The sequence below is a fragment of the Anser brachyrhynchus genome (genome assembly GCF_964034855.1).
Source record: "Anser brachyrhynchus genome assembly, chromosome: 2".
NCBI classification, from domain to species: domain Eukaryota; kingdom Metazoa; phylum Chordata; class Aves; order Anseriformes; family Anatidae; genus Anser; species Anser brachyrhynchus.
In genome coordinates, this window is record NC_137695.1 from 127,749,316 (window position 1) to 127,769,254 (window position 19,939).

Consider the following 19,939-nt stretch of genomic DNA (forward strand, 5'->3'; position numbering starts at 1 on the left):
GGCGGGGCGAGGGGCGCGTTGGCGGGCGAGCTCCAAGATGGCGGCGGAAGGCGCCCAGGCGGCCGGGAGCGGCCGCGCCTCGGGGGACCCAGCGGCGCTGGTGGCGGCGGCGGAGTCGGTGGCGGCGGGCTGGGTGCTGGAGCTGAGCTGCTGCTGCCTGTGCCGGCACTTCGCGGAGGGCCGCGCCGCCGAGTTCAGGCGGTGGAGGGCCGTGGCGGAGGGTGAGGGGGCTCCTTCCGTCCCTTCCCCGTCAGGACGGGGCTGTCGGTCCCCTCAGTGGGGGCGGGTGGCGGCTCTGAGGAGACTTGGGGAGCCTCCGAGCTGCTGGGTACTGAGGGCGGGCTCTGCTCGGCCTGACTCCATCACCTTGGTGCTGTGAAGCGTGCGGGTGTAGTGTGGTTAATGTGCCATCCTCAGTTACAGAACCTGAGGCCTCCGGTGCTGGTGGCTCACGGCGACTGAAAGGTTGAAGAGGGTTTAGTTTGGAGATGCAAAAGTTAGCGTAACTTAAATACACCGGGTTCCTGAGTTTATGTCCTGGCTTCTGGTAGAATGCTAGAAGGTTTTGAAGTACTTACAGTCCGTCAGATGCAGGTGGAACAAAGCCTAATGGCTAGATTGTGAATGGAAAGACATATTTGAAATGAGGAACATTTAAGGGTGAGGACTGTTAACAGTTAGAACAAATTGTCTTGATCTCAGATTCGATGGATTTACAGTGATTTTATCTGTTGGGGGAAAAAAAAATATGAAGATACCAGGTTAGATCTTCGGGGGATTTTTTTTTTCTTGACCAAAGTAAATGGTCAAGAAAATAGTCAATAAGTATGACTTATTTAAAAATTCGCAAAGAACTGAATACCATGGTATGCAGAATGAATAGTAAAGAGATTAATATGAGAAATAGCAAGAGGTAAGAAATCTGAAGATAATGAAATACATCAAATGGGGGGGCTGCTAGATTTCATTATTAATGGTGCTTCTCAGCCTTGGGACTGCGGCTCAGTAGGAGAGTTGTATGAAATTTCATGAAGACAGATAGGAAGCAGAGAAAAGGAATATTGTAGACTGGAATATCTCAGGGAGAATGGGAAGACTTTAGGAGATTGTATTAGTAGAAACAATTTTTGCAATTAATATTTGTGCAGAATACAAAGTTACATAGAACTGGGAAGTAATAGAAAATCTGGAATGTGAGAGTTCATTAACAGAAAGAGTTGAGCATGCTGGTGCTGTAAGGTTATTAAGTCAAGAGTAAAATAATCTATGGAAGAAGCTAAGTGCACCGGTAAGACTGCATTAGAAAACTATTTTTGTTGTTGGGAATAGAGAACTATTAATGTTGCATCCAACAGAAAGAGACCCTACTGAAATACTGGTTGGCTGTCAGCAGGGAGGTTGGTTCAAACTGAAGCAAGTGCAAAAATGTAGGATGGCTAAAGCAATAAAAGGATCTATTTTGTTACGAGATAAATATTTTTTTATGTACAGCTCAGTACACTACCAAGTAGAAATAACTTACCTGTCTAGGTCGTCCGTGGTTCAAAGACAGCATGGCAAGGTTATGTGCCTTGCCTACCTTATCCTGCATTGACGTGTCTTATTACCTAGCTTGTTTAAGTATCTGCATGGCAAGGAACGGGATTTCTAGAATTTCTAATGAAAAGCTAATGAAATGAAGTATATTTGAGAGGCCATTGTGAGGGGAGCAATTTATATTCAAATTTATATTCAGGGGCACTTCTAACAAATGAATTAACAGAGAAACAGAATCTAGAAAAGTTTACTAAGTCTGTTTCGATTTCTGTTTGTCTGCATTACTTGTGAATAGTTGGTGCTAAGGACCTGTTGTCCACTCTGTAAACACATCGAGGTTTCTTCTCCTGTGGAATAGCTCTAAAGGAATTTAGTGCGTGTAATCAAGACTGCTTTGTGATACGAACCAAAGCACAGGACGTTTTATTGAAAAACGCAGCCCTGCCCTGAATTAACGCTCTAGTGGAGGTGCACCCTAAAAGCACATGGAGGAGCGGAGAAAGCTGAATGATCTCAAGCCACTTGCCAAATTGACCTCCTTTTTCTGTTGCATTGCTCAGCTGCAGCCTTCTTCCTGCTTCAGAAACTTCCAAGCTCTGGCTCCATCTTCAGGGCATGGGGATAGTAACTATCTCTAGCAACGAACTCATTATCCAAGCTTTCTGAAGCTGAACTGCATTGTCTGCTATGGGAGATGCATAAATTTGTGACTGTGATTAGTGGCACTTCACTACTATTCTACGCAATGTTCTTTTTTTTTTTTTCACTTCCTATTTTAGCTAGAGCTCTTGCACCCCCTGTCCTCACAGAAACAGAACTGAAAATGTGTTCTTCGAAGCCCAAATGACAATATCCTGCTTGATATTAGATTAGGTAGTCGTTCAGGGCTTTTTTAATTAGTTTGTAATTGGATACTTATCCATTGTTCCCTAGGGGATGCTCATACACTACAAAGCAAGGAAGCCAAGTACGTGCGAGGAAACCAATGCATGATGTGTCCCGGTTGTGTCAGTGCAAAACTGGGGGGTGGTGTGGGGGGCCCCCTGCTGCACAATTCCGGCTTTCTCTAGGCTGCCTCTGAAATGTCCTGAAGCAGGGTGCTCAGTGTGCAGCTGTCTTAGGTGAGCAGCTTGACAGGTTCTTTGCTTTTCATTTTGAATGCTTCCATGTAATGGTGTGAGGACAAATTCATACAGCATGTTAAAATGTGAAGTTCACAGTAATCAGTGTGATGAAAATTATCTCACCACAGCTCCCTGTCTAAAATATACAGTAATCCTTGTGACCTTCCAACCCCGTGAGGAAGATTTCCCTTGTGGGTTTAGGTTTCTGCCTAAGCTCTGGTAGCTTTTACTGTGTTTGGTCTGCCAGTTGCCACAGCAACATTGTAAGCGTTAGCAGTCTGCTTGGGGCTCTGCGGGGTGGGCACTCCACGGAAGTGTTCTCTGGAGCAGATAGTTGTCGGTCTTTCCTGGTAAGCCAGTGAGCAAAACAAACTTTTATTTGTTTATGTAAAATACTGTGGTGTTCTTTTAAGTTTAAAAAAAAAAAAAACATAAGCCTCTGGATGCATCTTGCCACTTCTAAGCTACTGTTGTGAACTGCAAGAGGAATACCTTTTTCTGGTCAAGTGCTTAAATATGACTTATGTTCTTAGAACAGGGAAGAACATTAACTGATAATCTGCTAAATTTCTAATCCATTAGGGGTTTTATGAAGCATTTTTAGTCTGATAATGCAGTGTCTAGTATATTTCTAGCCACACTGTGGCACTGCTGGAGCAAGACTGACTTAACTTTTCCTCTTCTTTTCCAGCTGTTATTAATGGCTTCTCCAAAATAGCTACACATCAGAAAAAAACAGTGTACCTCTGTCAGCTTTTGATAAGAATTGCAGATGGAAAAAGACTTGGTAAATACTCTGATTTATTTTTTTTTTGCCACTTGCTGTTTAAGTAGATCTGAATGAACTTGCATAGATGTGTATTAGATATGCTTTCGCATTGCTTCTAATGTGTGTATAAAATGGCAGAAATCTCTACACTTGGACTGCTAGTGTTCCACATGCACCTGAGCTATATGCAGGACCAGCATTATTCTGTGATGATTTTATTGCACAGAGTTTGAATGCTTATATGCTGCTCAAATTGTGGGTCTTCCTGTCACAGCAGCATTGACAAAAGAAATATACTTGAGAAGACTGACTGGTCCTTAGTGAGCAATATCTGCAAGTGTAAAGTGCAGAGGGGGCATTCCTTTCTGCAAATGTAAATCTAGAAATTGAAGTGGGACAGACAGTAGGAGCAAGAATATGGATGAAAAGGTTGATGGCCTTTCTTTTTACAGAAGGTCATAAGACTTTCAGCTGGCAGCAGGTCTTTGGGATTTTTATTCATTGTTGTGTCTTCTGTTTGGCTGTAAGTTAGCCACAACTCACTGATTTGGCTGAGCTGCTTCTGTGCCCATGCACGAGTTTTTGTAAGACTTAACTTCTGTGCTGCTTGATAAAACTTGATGAGATTTAAGAACTTTATAAGCAGTCTTGCCAGCATAAGCATTGAAGGACAAAACCGTATTCTAGCCTAGCAGTGCCACAAAGGCTTGCTTTTATAAAATTAAAAGCAGTTACTCTGCTTTAATTTAATGCCGCATCCTTGGAAGTGTTTAAGGCCAGTTTGGATGGGGCTTGGAGCAACCTGCTCTGGTGGGAAGTGTCCCTGACCATGGCAGGGTGGTTGGAACTGTATGATCTTTAACGCCCCTTCCAACCCAAGCCATGTATTGATCAGACAGGGAAACTGTAGAGTGTTGAGGGGGTGGTTATTTGGCTAGGCTGTGTTTTGGCCGGAACTGGTCACTGAACCTGCTTGCTGGGAATTTTCCCAAACCTTGATATTAGCTCAATGACATGGCTGCTTCTGCTTTTCCAGTGAACAGTCCTGTGTTACGCTGTTTGAATTTCCCTCTCACTTTAACCTGTTCAAATAAAACAAAAAGTTAAGACGTGGTAGTACAGAGAGATCAGGATTGTGTTGTGTTACAAAATCCAAAGCAGCAATACTAAATGTTTTGATAACTGATGCCAAGCTTATTGTAAAAGCATTATTAATACCATCCCCAATTCATAATGCTAAACGTAGCACTATTGCAAGTAGCATTTTAATTGAACGATAAGTAGAAAATGCATAATCTCTCTTAAAAATGCAACAGTATGGTTATTAGAAACATCAGGAAGAAAGAGGCTCTAAAGAGGAGAAGATTCCTTCAAGTCTCTTAAACACACCTGAAAAGGGAGACTAAAAATTATTTGAGGAGAAAGGATTTGTAATGATTTATAGTACATAGGACTTCATTGTGTATACATAATGAAATATACTTAGCTTCCTCCTTTAAGTTTTGTTTTAAATACCAATTTCTATTTTTTTTTCCCTAAGAATGCAATTTTGAAAAGGATCCAAGAATTTCACCTTTGGAATCTGCTCTGTCTTTTTGGACTTTACTTGAGAGGGAAGAAAGTAAACTTGATAAGCTTCATGAAGATATTCGTCGCTTGATTCAAATTCAGGTCTGTGTTATTTATTCAGAACACTTCAGGATGCTAGCTATCCATTCTGCTAAAACAGAGCTTGGGCTATGAACAATCTGAACTGAATTTTCCGAGTTTGTTCTGTTTTCAATTACAGTATAAACAAAGCTGTACGTGGGACCTTTCCCTATCTAGATTGGTTCCTGTTTGGCAGGTTTTGAAAGAATTTCAAACTGGGACAATTTAAAAAATATATATCAATTGATATATCGATTTCAAAACATTTATATCTTGAGCTTTAAAATATAGCTTGAATAGCTTTCATTTCAGATGAGGATTTTTGGCTTACAAATAAATCTCAGAATACTTGATTTCAGTGAGAAACATGTAAAAACTAACCTGTTCCTGGTAATGATGGTGGTGGTGGGTTTTTTTTCTTTTTTGAAAAATGCATTTTAAGATTAAAAGCATTTGAAAAAAAAAAAAATCTTGACCTGCTCTGAATTTCCTTAAAACTCTCCCGTTTTAACTTTCCTTAAAACTTTCTCGTGATGAAACTGTTATATGATCAGAAACTCTTTAACAGCTCCATTTTGCTGTTCTTTCCTAACATGTGATAGAAGTAAGTGTAGAGGTGCTGTTGAACTGGAGTTAAGACAGAACAGTTTGTATTCGGTCTTCTAAGTGGTTTTTTATTTGGAGATAGCTACAAAATGTCTGTGCTTAACAAGAAATAATTACCAGTTGTTTGGGGTTTGTTTTTTTGAATCATTGTCTGAAATATTACATGCATTATCACAAATGTGCTTCAGTGCAATACTGAATTGGATGTGTCCTCTTTTTAACTGCATTTAATGTGATCACTTGACATTTTTATTACTGTTGCAAAGGAGAGCACTCTATTTAGTTGCACATGAGGGAAATTTCACAACTGTTGGGACTGAAAATGTCCTTCAGGGGAAGATGGAAGCAATGGTAAGGGAGAGGAAAAAGGTAAGTAAGGGAAAATTTGCATCAGATTTGCCTTTAAATCCCTGGTCTTTATACAAGCTGTTTAATGTTATTTCAGAACTAACTGTAATAACTCACTAATTGTTGGTTCCGCTTCTAAATGTATAGACCTCAAGATTTTGAAAGTCTCACAAAATTACGGAAGTGTGACTTCCATTGTTGTTGTTGTTTTTTTTTTGGTGGTGGTGGGTTTTTGTTTTTCTTTTTCAGGTGAAATGTATTTCAGTATGTCTTTTAAGTGTAACTATATTGATTGCAGGCTGTAGCAGTCCATATGGAAAAAGGATATTTTAAGGAGGCTGCTGAAGTTCTCGAAAGGCTGTTTGCAGACTCGGAATCAGATAAGGTAGTAATGTGCTCTTTTTTTTTTTCTTGTTTTAGAGGAGAAAAAGGGAACAGTTTCCCAAAGGTGCCAAACGCTACCTCCATAGCTTTATCCTAATTACACTAGGTGAAATCACTTTCACACTTGTGGTAGCTCTCAGTGCAAAAGTATATTTGGAGAAAGGGAAATGATAGAAATAATGCATGATTTGGGGTAGTAAAATGATTGCTTTCCACAGCATTCGTTCTTCACTGTGGGCAGCAGCGGTCTAAACTTAATCTTCTTTCCCCCTTTGAATGAGAGATGAGGGATTCTGAGAAGGTGATGCTGCAGTTTTCACAGTATAAACACACTGGTAAAGAAATGGTGGGTCCACTGCTCTAATTGGGCTGTTGACTTTTTCTGAGTCTTTGGAGTGTGCTCTATTTGTCTTCTCCATTGGTTAGTGTTCTACAGGTTGAAACATCAGAAGGAAGGAAGGGTCATTAACATCCATAACATAGAGTGGATGTTGTTCTCTGGACCAGATAACATCTGGGTCGGGCCCTTCCTGGTGTTATGGTCGTTGCTTCATGAAGATGCAAGTCTAAGTGCATGTCTGTTCAAAATAATAGCTAATGCACGTGCTTGAATTTGCTGAAAACCGTAAGTCCGCTTATAGTAATGACTTTAGCAACCTATAGACCATTGCAATAATGGGGACTGCTTATAGGAGGCTGAAAAATAGGGAGAAAAAAGAAGCAGATTGTATATAGGCTTTTGACCTCTCTTTTGAATGTGTGCAGTGCTTGCGTAGGTCCTTCTTTACTTGTACTTCATTTGTCAGCTAAAAGATAGAAGTACTGACTATCCCCTGATTTTCCCCACCCCCATAATAGCTGTGTATGATAAACTAGAGGAACCTTTGCATTTTGTGGAGGCAAAACGTGATGCCTTGTAGTGTGCTACACCATTGAGGAAAACAGGATGAAGAAAAGAACAAAGGAAGGCAAGGACTGCAGGCGAAAAGAAGACAGACAAAAATGCTGCCTGTTTGTTCCTCTGGTATATTAGAACATGTGTTCTACATAAATAGTAGCGTGTGTATAACATATTATTCAGATAAATTTTTCAGAAGATTCAGCTGTTCAGAAAATGTAGGCTGAGGTAATAGTAGTATTCAAGTTGGTAAACAAGAGTGCAGCCTGTACACAAGTTAGATACTGGCTGTATTGCGCTCTGCATGATTCAGAGTGGTTGGTAGACAAACATAATGTTGTGATTAATTATGAGTATTTCTGTGCCTTTAATGCTACTGTACTTCGTAGTCCTTTTCCTGAACACTGTAGACCCCTTTCAGTGTCAGTCTGCAGAGGCAGTAAATGAGAAAAGAAACCTAGTAATGAGTGGCCCTTTCTGGGTGTACGTTTTGCTCCATTGACCACACTGCTTTCAATGTTATTCATAAATGGAAAGAAAGTGTGCATCTCTGGGAGGTTACACCTATTATTTGTTGAGCATGTAAACAAAGCGAACTCCTGGCGTTGTGCCTAGTTCACAGTAGAACCCTTTCAAACTGTAGCGTGAATTTATTCAGAAGACTACGTAACAATCTTTTTTAGCTTTGTATGTGTCCTATTTATCATAGGTGCTAAGATTACTGCAAGATACATATATATATATGACATATGAAAGTGTGCTTTTTTTAGCCTTTAAGGGTGAAGCTGGCAACCGTAATCAAAAGCAAGGATCCGTATATTCCCCTTCTCCAAAGCTTCAATTACGATCTTTTGATAAGTAAAGTCAAGTCTTACATCGAACGTTTCATGAAAGAAAATGAAAAAAACTTCTTACTACAGGTATGTCAAACTATTTTCGAAAACTTATTTCAAAAGAGATACATACTTTCAAGGAAACTGTTTACACTAGGCAGTGTACACTAGGTTACACTGCCTTAGATGAAAGGGAAGCTTTGTCTTTCTGTGGCTGATCTTATTAATTAGACAAAAAAAAAAAAAGGTTGAATATATGATTAGGAGAAAGTTAGTAGGAATAAGATTCCAGAGGAAGAGGGCCAGTTCTGATCTTAGAACTCCTTGAAAGATAACGTAACTATATTTCATGTTTATTTTGCCTTGCTTAAGTCTATAAGATTTCTCATATTAACAGTGAAAGATCAAGACATGTTAATTTGTTTAAAAGCTTTAGGAATGTCAGAGGAGTTAGAGATTGAAAACTCTTACTGCTTCTTCCTGTAAATAAAAAAAGCTCCTTACAAACCATCTTGCTCAAAAGTGATTTAAAATTGGCAAGAACAACATTCCTCCTGCAGTTCATCTTCAGGAGGATTGTGAAGAATTTCCCATATGTTTACTCACTATAAAAGAACATTGAGTCACTCAATTACAAAAACACAGACATCTAAAGGTAATAAGAGGTAAATTCTAAATAAACAAACTTGAAGTTCCTCTGGGGTTTTCATTTTATTACCAGAGAGACTAGAGAACCTCTCAAATGGATTCAGAGTATAATATGAGGAATACTTTTTAATGGTCTTACTCAGCTGCCAGTTCTCGAGTTTATTTTTCAAAGCAATTTATTTGAGTCTAAGAAGAGAGAGAGGTTTGGAGATGTCAAGAGAAGGCCCAAAACTCCCTACTAGCTTTCCTGGGCCCTGTGTTGCATCTCTATTGCCTGTATGCACATCCTTCCTACAGTCTGCACCAAAGTTGCAATATTACTACTTCTGAAATCTTTTCATTTTAGCCTGAATTACTCCTGGATGTAGAGGATAGCATGGTGTAGAGAGTTCACTCTTTACTGTATAATGCAAATAACTGTTTTCCAGCAGTGTATGCTGTGTTCTCTGCAGAAAACCACCTTAGCTTTAACTGTTTGTCTCTTTCTTCTTGTGCTGTATGTGGAAATATAAAAAGGTCTGCATTGCTAGACTGTTTTCTAGGCTGCCTTTTCTAGCTTACTATCAAGTTTGGAATCTACAAGGTTGCAGCTCCTGCTGTCAATGAAATTCTTGCACTTCAAGAAACTTCGAGGTAAACTACCCTAAGAACGATCTGCAGATACTTCAATGCCAAAGAAAGACCAGCCAAATAGATTCACTCAGGGAATACTTTTAAATTTTTCTGTGTAATAACTTAGTATTCTTTCAAAAGAATTAGTTTTAGGGAGAAGTACAATCTGAAAGTTGCTGTTACATTTTAAAATGCATTATTATTAGTCAATTCTTTTTTTATTAAATCATTTCTACTGATTATTTATATGGAAACATTCCCACTTCCACTCATGTTTTGGTACCATCAACGACTGTAAAGACAGAATTTTGAAAATTAACAGCTGAAAGATGTGGTAAGTTGGGTAGTTATGGAATTTCTGACAGTGAAATATATTCTTCTGGGAGTGGAAGTATTCTGTAACCAGAAAAAAACTTTCAGTATTTTCATGTTTGAATTAATGAAATAGAGACTGCTTTTACGTTATCCGGTTCTTACAAATGTTGAGAGATTCTGCAAGTTACTGTGAAGGACAAGTTAAGATTTCAAGAAGACTGAAAATTGGACAGATGACAAAAAACTAACAGGAGGCAAAAGCAAGCCCTGAAAGAAGAAATGGATGAAAAATGGGAGCAACTGGCTAAGCAGAAAAAGAATTAATGTTGGGCCTGCAGTGAACTTGTCAACTCTGAATTGCTATGATTTTTAGTCATCTTTGAGCACTGCTAAACAGATCTTCTTCTGGGTTGTATAGACAGTGTTAGATGGAAGGTGGTTGGCTCTGCTTAGTAATGATGGTGCACAGCTAGTTTTTATATCACTTGAGTGGTAAGTAGGCCTTAAGATAGTAGAGAAGAACGTTAGTGGCAAAGTGGCATGAATGACATCATATAGACTAAGTTGTTTTTTTTTTTTAAGGTGTTATTATATCAAGTAGATAAGAGGAACTTTGGGGAAAAGTACTAACCTCATAATACTCTAGAAATTTTATAGAGTAATGAACTATCCCTCTCTCCTTGGGAAAGGAGGAGGAATCATCTTGGTTTGTGGCTACAATAATTTAGGCAGGATAGGATGTTAAACTATTTTTTGTGAATACAGGAAAAGTTGTTTTGCAAGCTTAAAGTTTGATTGGACATACCTTTGAAAGTGTTGTAAGTATTCTTGATCTTGCCACACTCTAAAGTCAGTGTAACTAGATGAGCTTGTGAGGGCTGTCTGTTTTCAATTTGTACTCTAGTCTTAAAAAAGACTTTAGAGTACTTCAGTAATATTTGCAGTCTTGATCTCTGCAATGTATTTCACACATCATCTGTATGTTCAGTTCATATAAATGTTACTTGTGACTTTGACTAAAATTTCGCTGAATTACTGGCTGGTAAAGATTTTGATGGATTTCAACCTACCTCATTACAATTGTTCTGAAACAAATTATTTTAATGATAATACCCTTTGACGGGTCTGTGGAATAAGTACCATTAGTAGAGCTGATACAGAGTACACTTACATAAATAGCAGCTTATACTAAGATTAATGTACTGGATGCTATAATTTTGAAGCATCAATTTCATTTCTCACAGGCAGCCATGGAGCAGGTAGAGTCTAAAGGACTAGAAGCAGTAGTGCTGCGGAACATAACTGTGAATGCCAATGAAGAGGAAGAAAATAATTTGGAAACAACACAAAGGTATGTATTTAACATTTTATTGCTGAGGGACTGTTGAGATATAACCCTGTCAGGCAGCTCATTGCCACTCAGCTGCTCGCTTACTCTCCCCGGGTGGGATGGGGGCGAGAATCGGAAAGGTGAAAGTGCAAGAACTCGTGGATGGAGATAAGGACAGTTCACTAAGCAAAGATAAAGCTGCACACACAAGGAAAGCAAACCAAGGAATCCATTTGCTGCTTCCCATTGGCAGGCAGGTAGGTGTTCAGCCACTTCCAGGAGAGCTGGGCTCAACGCACATAACAGCTTTGTGGGAAGACAAACGCCATCACTCCCAATGCTCCCCCTCCCTCCTTCTTTACCCCAGTTTTTGTTGCTGAGCACAATGCCACACGGTGTGGGACATCCCTTTGGTCAGTCTGGGTCAACTGTCCCGGCTGTGTCCCCTCCCAGCATCTTGTGTACCTCCAGCTAGCAGGACAGCGTAAGAAACAAGAAAAAGTCCTTGTCTCTAAATGCTGCTCTGCAACAACTAAAAACATCTGTGCGTCAGCACCACTGTTTGCATCAAAAATACAAAGCACAACATTGTCTGAGCCTCTGCAAAGAAAATTAACTCTGTCCCAGCCAAAACCATGGCATGAACATGTTTGGATAGTAACTTGAAACCTGTAGAATTAAGAGTGGGTAGAAGGAAGGACATTGTATTCCAAATCACTCTCTAACAGAAAGTGAACTACTAATTTATTCTCTATTTTTAAGTATTAGCCTTTCTGTAGTTGTTATTCTTGGCATTTACATCAAATAGCTTGGCATTAAGTTTAAATACTTGCTGAAGATGCACGATTTTCAGTTTAAACAGCTGTCAGTCTTGTATAACAATAAAAACATTGAAATGCTTCTTAGAAGTTTTCCTTTACACTTGATTGAGCTCGTTTTAGTCTTTAATTTCAGGCTATAGGTCATCTGAAGAAGAGAGAGAACAAGGAAAGGGAATCAGTATGTTACTTTTTTCCTTACAGCTAAACGCAGGATCTCCTTGCTCAGTGATACTGCTTTTATGATAAATAAATATGTAGCTTCATAGACAGAACATAGGGTATGACTCTGGCTATGTAAAACCTCAAAATAAATACATACTTTTATAAGAAATGCTGGGGGAACTTGAAACGTGGTTCCCTTTTTGCCCCTTTGACTTTATTTTAAATAATGCTAATATTCTAGGTTTATCGCCATTTGCTTTTCCACTTGTTTTTTTGGTCTTTGGTCAGGATAGAGTTTGTTTTTCTGCAGTTTTATACCTACAATACTTAGCATGATTTAGTTAAGAAAACTGACTGATGTAGAGTGTGCAAACAAATAAAAAGTAAGGTAAGTAAAATAAATGCATCATGTCTTCAAATAAATGTGTGTAATGTTGTGGAAAAGTTTAAGGAATTCTGTAGTTCCCATAATTTTGTAAATTTGTGGAAGCAATTACTTCACATGAACAAGTTCCATGTTCTTCAAGGCTTTCAGTACTGGTTAATGGTAGCAGTATGAGTAAGTGGATTGATGCAGTTAGTGTTTGTATGCCTCTGTTTCTGTAGAGAAATCTTGGGATTTTATTTAATGTAAATACTGTTGATTCACATCAATGGCAAGTTGCTGTCTAGGAAATAATTTTTATTTATTTTAAGATTTACAGAAGAGCAACCAAGTACTACAAATGAGTTACCTGAAGATGCAACAAAATCCATTAGAAGGTAAAAATGATTTTTTGGGGTGGCTTTTGGTCATACATGCTTCATGATATTTTTTTTTTGTATTTTTACTTCAGTTCTGTATTCTTTGCAGGCTTCGTTCAAAGAGGAAATGCAGAGCAAGTAATGTTCTTCAGAGTGAGTGTTAGCTTATTTTTTACACTTTCAAAATAAAGTCATGTTAGACATTGTTTTTCCAAATGGGTTGGTGGTTTGATAACTGCTCTCCAATATGATTGGATTCCTATAAACATGATTATGGTGAGAAGAAAACTCCTAATTTCTGTCTGCGGGTTTCTACATGTGTGGAGTAGTGTTGCTGCATTTACAAAATGTTTTAAAGTTCCCTGGCAATTGATCTTGCAAAATCATTCACCGTTTTCTGTTACGCTGTGTTTTTTGTTTGTTTGTTTTACTAGAGTTATGGTATTCTGTACAGAAGAAAGTTGACAGAGTAGTAATAAGATTTGTCTCTTTTGGGCATCCAACCTAGATAACGTTGGGGTGAAGGAAGGAAAGAGACTGTCTGACTGAAAAAAACAAGTTGTAGTGTAAAATGCAGGGGGTTAGGCTGTTCATGCATCATCCTAGTACTATTTTCTTAAAAGTGTGATTTTGTCACACTTATAAGTAGGTTCTGAAAATCATTAGCACCCTGTTACCACAAAGAGATGATGTTATAGCCACACGTGGCTAGCTGCTGTCTGACATACCTACATATCTACCCACAGTTATTTGTTGCTTCTGTTGTGCTTGGACGGGTGAACACTTAGGATAGCATGGTTACTTGCCTCAGTTAGAACCTCACACATGTTCTATGGAAAAGATAGAACCTATATAAAAAGTATAATATTTCTGATCACTGGTTAATTTCCATTCTCTCTACCTAAACTGAGAGAGATGCATATAGTAAGAATATTTTTTCAAGTGTAAAATAAAAATTTTTCATTGGTACCTAGCAATTTTTATTTAATTGCTTAAAATAACTCTTCTGTGAGCTCTGTCTCATACAAAATAGTTGCTTTCTTGCATAGAGTACTTAGTCCTTGGTCTAAGGTGAGATTATGTGTATACATATATAAAAGTGTATTCATATATGAACACTGAAATTTTCCCACTCTGTCCAAGCATATCAAAACAGTACATTGTAGTCTCACATAATTGTTAGCGTGTAAAATAGAACTGTAGAATGGCTAGAATGTACTGCTTTAATGTTGACTCCTTATAGATCTGGATGTATGTTAATTGTTTTCTAGGTCTGAACAGCTTGCAAAATGTGGAAGAACTTGGAGATACTCAGACTTGTGGCCGAAGAAGACAGGTTTGTATTTGATTTCTATTCTAAGTAGAGATAAAATGAATCTGACCTGCAGTAGATTTTTTTTTTCCAGCTGTATTAGACTCAGCATTCAAAATTCTTGGGTTTAAGATTCTTTACGTTATTCAAGCTGTGCTATATAGCTCTTGGGACTGTTTAAGTTCTAATTTCTGTCTTAGGAAAAAATAGTATTTCTGATACTATCTCAAGTATTGTTGCTAATGCTCGTGAGATTTGAATTTGTTCAAATATTACTATTGCTAAAGCTTAGCCTGAGTCTTTTTAGATGTTTTTGTGAAGTTGTAAATGTGCAAGTTTTTATTTAAAAATAAAAAATAAAAATAGTAAAACTTTGGGTTAAAGAATTCAGTATGTCATTTGCCCATGAGACATCAAAGCCTTCTTTCTCCAACTTAGAAGCTGAATAGAGATTTAATAACTTAATAATTCAAAACTTTATCTGAGGTAAAAACATATTTACTCGAGAAGCTGTTTTGATTTTTATAAACAAAAAATAGTAGCTTTTTATAACACTACATTTCAAATAATCATTTGAACTCTCTTCATGATTAAACCTACTCCATTATATTCAGCAATGCTATAATTCGTACAGGTGAAAAGTGCAGCCGTGTATTCCTTGATAAAAGTGAGTTTGAAGCTGATCTGATGTTAGAGACTAACTGTTACAAACTGATCTTGAATATGGCTCATTTTCTTCATTTATGAGAAAATGATAAAGCACTTCTGAACAAAATTAATGTTAAATAAATTTATTCCTCTTAAGAGAATCTCTTTAGAAGTAATATAGAGTCTTTCTGTTGACAGTTTCTGTCATTAACTAAATGTGTTCATTTTGGTGCAGGCTGTTTCATTCTTCTGGTGTTCATTTTGATACTTAATTTTTCATATAATACAGAAGGATGAACTGGCTTATGTGTTTTTTTTTCCAGACACTCCTCGAGGAGAGTTGTAATTATTCCTATCTTTTTAAGAATTTTTAGTGAAGTTGAAGAATTGGTTAAATCTTCATTTGTATTCTTTCCTCAAATTGATTGAGGTCCTAATGAGAGTCCTAATGTTGTTAAGATATGGTGATATATTGGAGGTTGAGCCCCTAGCTACATATAAACACACAGTTCTTTACTTTCTCACAAATCTTAGGAATAGTTACATCACTGAGAGCCTCTTTCAGCAGTTGCAAATACAGTCAAGTGGCCTAAAAAAAAAAAAAATCGGTGCTCACAGGATTTGCCTGTTGCATTCACAAGCATAGTAAATGTTTACTTCATACTTGGACAGATATCTTGTCAGCCAGTTGCTGACAGGCTTGCATACTTCAGTCAGTCTTGCTTACAACATGAAGTTTGAAACTAATTGGACCACAATTGATACAGAATTAATGACAGCTTTATATTCACCTATCTATTTATTCAGGAAGTATGGATGGAGACAGCTACAAACACTGAGTTGAGACCTAGGGCTTGTGCACATATCTCACTAGAAAAAGAAATGCTCTATGCTTAATTCTGTTACTATAAATTCAACCTTATTTGAAATGTAAATTTATGGAATGTACAGAAAGCTATAGAAAAGGGCATCCGATAATAGAGAAAACTCTGAAAAAATTATAAAAGCTTGAAAGAAATTAAAACTTAATCTGAACATTTAGAAAACTATGCATTTGCTCTGTCTGATATTTATGCCATACTAGCAAGACCTCATAAATATTGCATAGAAAGCCATGATAATTGGCCTTTTAGACAATAAATCCGCACCTCTACTTAATTATCTGGGTTATATAAGATAGTCCACATGCATGAAAGAATGCTGCGAATGTCAGAGCTGTTGACTTCTAGAACTTCCTTTTCCACCCAGTCCCTCTTTCAATGTTGGCATTGTTTGCTCTTGTTTTGTAAATGGCATTTCACTGCAGTGGTTCAGTGCCCGTTTACAGCCTTTCATTGCTGTGTTTTCAGTTAACTGCGTACAGCAGTCTGGAGTGCTATTGAAAGGAAGTGTACTTGATTTTCTCATTCCTAAATTAAACTTTTGTGGGATGCAGGCATCACAGAGACATCAGGGAGCTGTTTGTACTCATCCTGTTCTCTGTGTGTGTATGGTCAGTCCTTTGAGTTGTCTAAAATCAGTCTGACAGTTTTCTTAAATGTCTGAAAAAATCTGAGTTTTCAGAATTTAGTCAGACTTGTATAGAAAAAATCCACATATTTGACCTTGAAGAAAATTTCAGAGCAAAGAAAAGTCCCAGCATGCACAAGGGAAAGCAGATTGTTAGAACAAAACTGACTCTAAGGCATAACAAGATCTTTTGATAAGGGATGGTGCATTTACGCAGGCTGTCTGGCAAACTGAAGTTTGCTCTGCCAGCGTTCTGAGCTAGCCAGAGGTCAGATTGCTCTGGGCCAGGCACTGTGATTATGTTAGCTCAAGCACAGTGCTGCTTTATGTCTGGGCTCTCAACCAGTCTGGGTAGCTCGTAGCAGAGCAGTGCTGGAGTCCACACAACTGCCATCCCAGAGCACAGGCAGTTTGTTGGCTTGTGTGGGGAGACAACTTACTAATCAATTTAGTTCCTTGGTGAAGAGGAAAAATGGGTCAGTCTCTGATTTACCTGTACAGCAGACTGCTCATTTGTGTGTTAAAGTGAAGAAACTTATCTGTAAAGAAAGCCTGCTGTAACCAATTTTAAAAGCAGAAAACCAAAAAAAAAGACTAACAGCAAATGTAATTAATCACTACAACAAGTAACAACAGTTGTGATTGTCTCTGTGCTGGAAGTGTTTGAATTAACTGGTGCAGTAGGTCAAGCGTAACGGTGGTACTTTTATAAAGATTTTACTTAGGAAAGTTTTCTGGCATGCTGTGAAATGAGATGATCTAGATGATTCCAATGGGATCTCTGGCCTTTTAATAATAGTTTTGGTTTGTTTGTTTAACACAACACTGTTCACTGCTGATGTTGCAAAAGATGTGTGGAACAGGAAGTGTTGGGTAAAGGAAGTATTTTTGATAAAGGGTAGACAATTTTAGGGAAGTGCTAGGTTTCTGTTTACAAAGACAGCTGAACTACTACTACTCAATTCTTTCACTGGCTAGTCAGTGAGGCCTGTATCAGTGATCGTAGCTTCTTGAAAAGGCACTGTTAATTACAGTAAGTTAGAACAACTTTGAGACATGAAGCTTGTTGGTATTCATGTACCTCAGCTTGAACTCTGTGTGGATTCCAAATTTTCACTTGTTGCAGAATAACCAGAATATGACTTTGATCAGCCTGAATGTTATGTCATCCCCTTCCTCTGCAGTGACTCCCTTCACCACTGCTGCTGCCACCTGCATCAGGACAAATTCAGTGGAGTGGGGGTGCAGCTAAGAAAAAAAAATCTTTTTTTAAAGAAAAAGCTACACAGGACAGCACTGAAACTGTCACCTGGTCATCCCTTGTGCACAAATTGTGGTTGTTCTTAGGGCAGAATCTTTTAAGGATCTGTAGATGGGTTCTTGGTCCTTAGGGAAGGAGACAATTTAAAATTTAAAAAAAAAAAAGTATTTCCTTGGATCAAGGACTTACCAGAGCATCCTTAGACACATGGACCTCTTGTGGTACTGACAATCATACTGACTTACGCTGGGCTGCCCTGCCTAGCCACCTCTTGTTTACAAACAGGACAGGGATGCATTTTTCAGATGACAGGAGTCACAAGAGATTTACATTTCCACTAGGTAACGTTATTTGCTGAGTGAAGTGATTTGTTCCCTCATAATTCACTGATTTCCGCTATAATAGTTCTAAGATTTGGCTTTATCAAGCTCAAATCTCTGTAAGTTGAGGCTATTCATTTACAGCTGTGCATTTCTGTTACTACCTGATTCTTCATAGATGGGAAAGCTCAAATTGCAGAGAGCTCAGCCTGAATATCTTGGGTCTTCCTGCCTGATAGGCTGTACCACTTATCCATTTGATAGCTAGAAATGATATATTATTTATGAGGAGGTCTTGTACATATGTTAGTATACTTTTCTCTTCATACCCCAAATGACACATTGTAGTCACTAGACCTTCAGATTTAGCCATCTACACCTCTTATTGTTCTTATGTCGTGTAAACATCTTTTTTCTTCATTTTTTTCCAATTAGCCCAGGGATTTTACTAGCACATCCTCCCTCACCTGGTGCTTTAGAAGTTTGGTTACAAACTTACTGCTGTAAGCACATTAGCAAAGGATCAGTCCCCTATCATATAAGGAGTATGTGTGTGTGGTATTGGGAATACTCACAACTTGGCCAGATCCTGCTTATTTCCAATTTGTTAAAGGATGTTTGGAGCAGCTGCTTCCTCCAGTAGCTCCTGCCCACCTACAGGAGCCCAGCTCAGTGCACCTAGGGCCGTGGAGTGTCTGTACCGCGTGGCTGAGGGACATGACTGTGGCTTTCCCATTTGAAGGTTCAAGCAGTAGAAGATCAAAAATACATTCCACTGAAAATGGGGTGCCTTAGGTCCTCAGGACTGCACACAAGCAAAGCAAAATCAGGAATTCACTCACTCCTTCCTGTCAGCAGGCAGATGTTTAACTGTTTCTAGGAAAGCAGGGCTCCATCATGTCTAACAGTTACTTAGGAAGACAACATCCCCATCCCTCTTCCTCCTTCTTTCCCCCAGCCTTTATTCCTGAGCATGATGTCATAAGGTGTGGAATATCCCTCTGGTCACTGAGTCGCCTCTCCTGGCTGGGTCCCCTCCCATCTTAGTGTGCATTCCCCCAGTCTGCTCACTGGAGGGCAGCATGAGAAGCGGAAAAGCCCTTGACAGTGCAAGCGCTACTCAGCAACTACTAAAACGTTGGCGTGTTATTAATACTGTTTTTGTCACAAATCCAAAACATAGCACCATACCAGCAACTATGAAGAAAATTAACTCTATCCCAGTCAAAATCAGTACAGTTATACAACCCATTCTTCACCAAAATTGTCAGAAAAACAAGATACATTAAATAGGAACAGCAGTTTTAATTTTTCAAATAATGAGGCTCTAGAAAGGACACGCTTTTAGAAATAATTCACTCCTTTGCTAATTAAATTGTGCTTACTGGTGAGATAATTAGTTGCAAATGCTTCTTCACTAGTGAGACCTGCAAAGGCCTATGATACGTTAGCTATTTTGCTTCTATATGACTGAACATGACTAAATAATTGCAGTGCTTTTGGTCACTTGCATGTATAAATTTGCTGCTATGAAAAAAAACACTGACTTTTTTGCTATCACAGTCCAATTCCAAAATAAGTAAAGCACAGGCACTGGTGAAATGCAAAAGAGAGCTTCTTGGCTATAGTTTTAGCAGTAACGTTCTCATGACATACACAAATACACATGCACATCATGTATTTGTAGAAGTCCAGCAACTAGAATTAGATTTAGATTTTTAGTGTTGAAGGTGCTGGTACTCAATGCCAGCAAGAGCCCAGTGAAAACTGACCGTTTATATCTGTCATGACTTACTGTGGTCCGTGAGACCATCAGGAGCAGCAGGATTCCTCCAGCGCAAGATGCAGAAATGAACACAGATAAGTTAAATGGAACACCTACAGAGCACGATTGTTTGTACTTCTCAGCTCAAGCTCATTAAAATTTTGAGCTAACATTTTTTCTGTAAGTGGAGTCTTTGCATTTCAGATTTTGGGGAATAAATCTGGACAGAACACGTTATCAAACTCCAATTTGAAATAGAAATTGATCCTTACTTTTTAGGTACATTTTTCCTAAACGGTTGCTCCAAATAGGGATTCTGTTCTTTATTTGTATAGATGTGCAGT

General features: G+C 38.4%; 1 protein-coding gene across 2 annotated transcripts in view; it reads left to right on the plus strand.

Moving 5' to 3' along the window:
- TERF1 (telomeric repeat binding factor 1) overlaps positions 1-19,939 on the plus strand; it is a 26,832-nt gene continuing 6,893 nt past the window's right edge. For both annotated transcript variants that reach the window (XM_080579865.1, XM_080579866.1), the window contains exons 1-9: positions 1-221; positions 3,352-3,447; positions 4,970-5,100; positions 6,332-6,418; positions 8,086-8,235; positions 10,968-11,074; positions 12,733-12,798; positions 12,890-12,933; positions 14,052-14,116. In XM_080579865.1, coding sequence (XP_080435991.1) covers positions 38-221; positions 3,352-3,447; positions 4,970-5,100; positions 6,332-6,418; positions 8,086-8,235; positions 10,968-11,074; positions 12,733-12,798; positions 12,890-12,933; positions 14,052-14,116 — 930 coding nt within the window. In that variant the 5' untranslated portion in view covers positions 1-37. The remainder of the gene's footprint in view (positions 222-3,351; positions 3,448-4,969; positions 5,101-6,331; positions 6,419-8,085; positions 8,236-10,967; positions 11,075-12,732; positions 12,799-12,889; positions 12,934-14,051; positions 14,117-19,939) is intronic.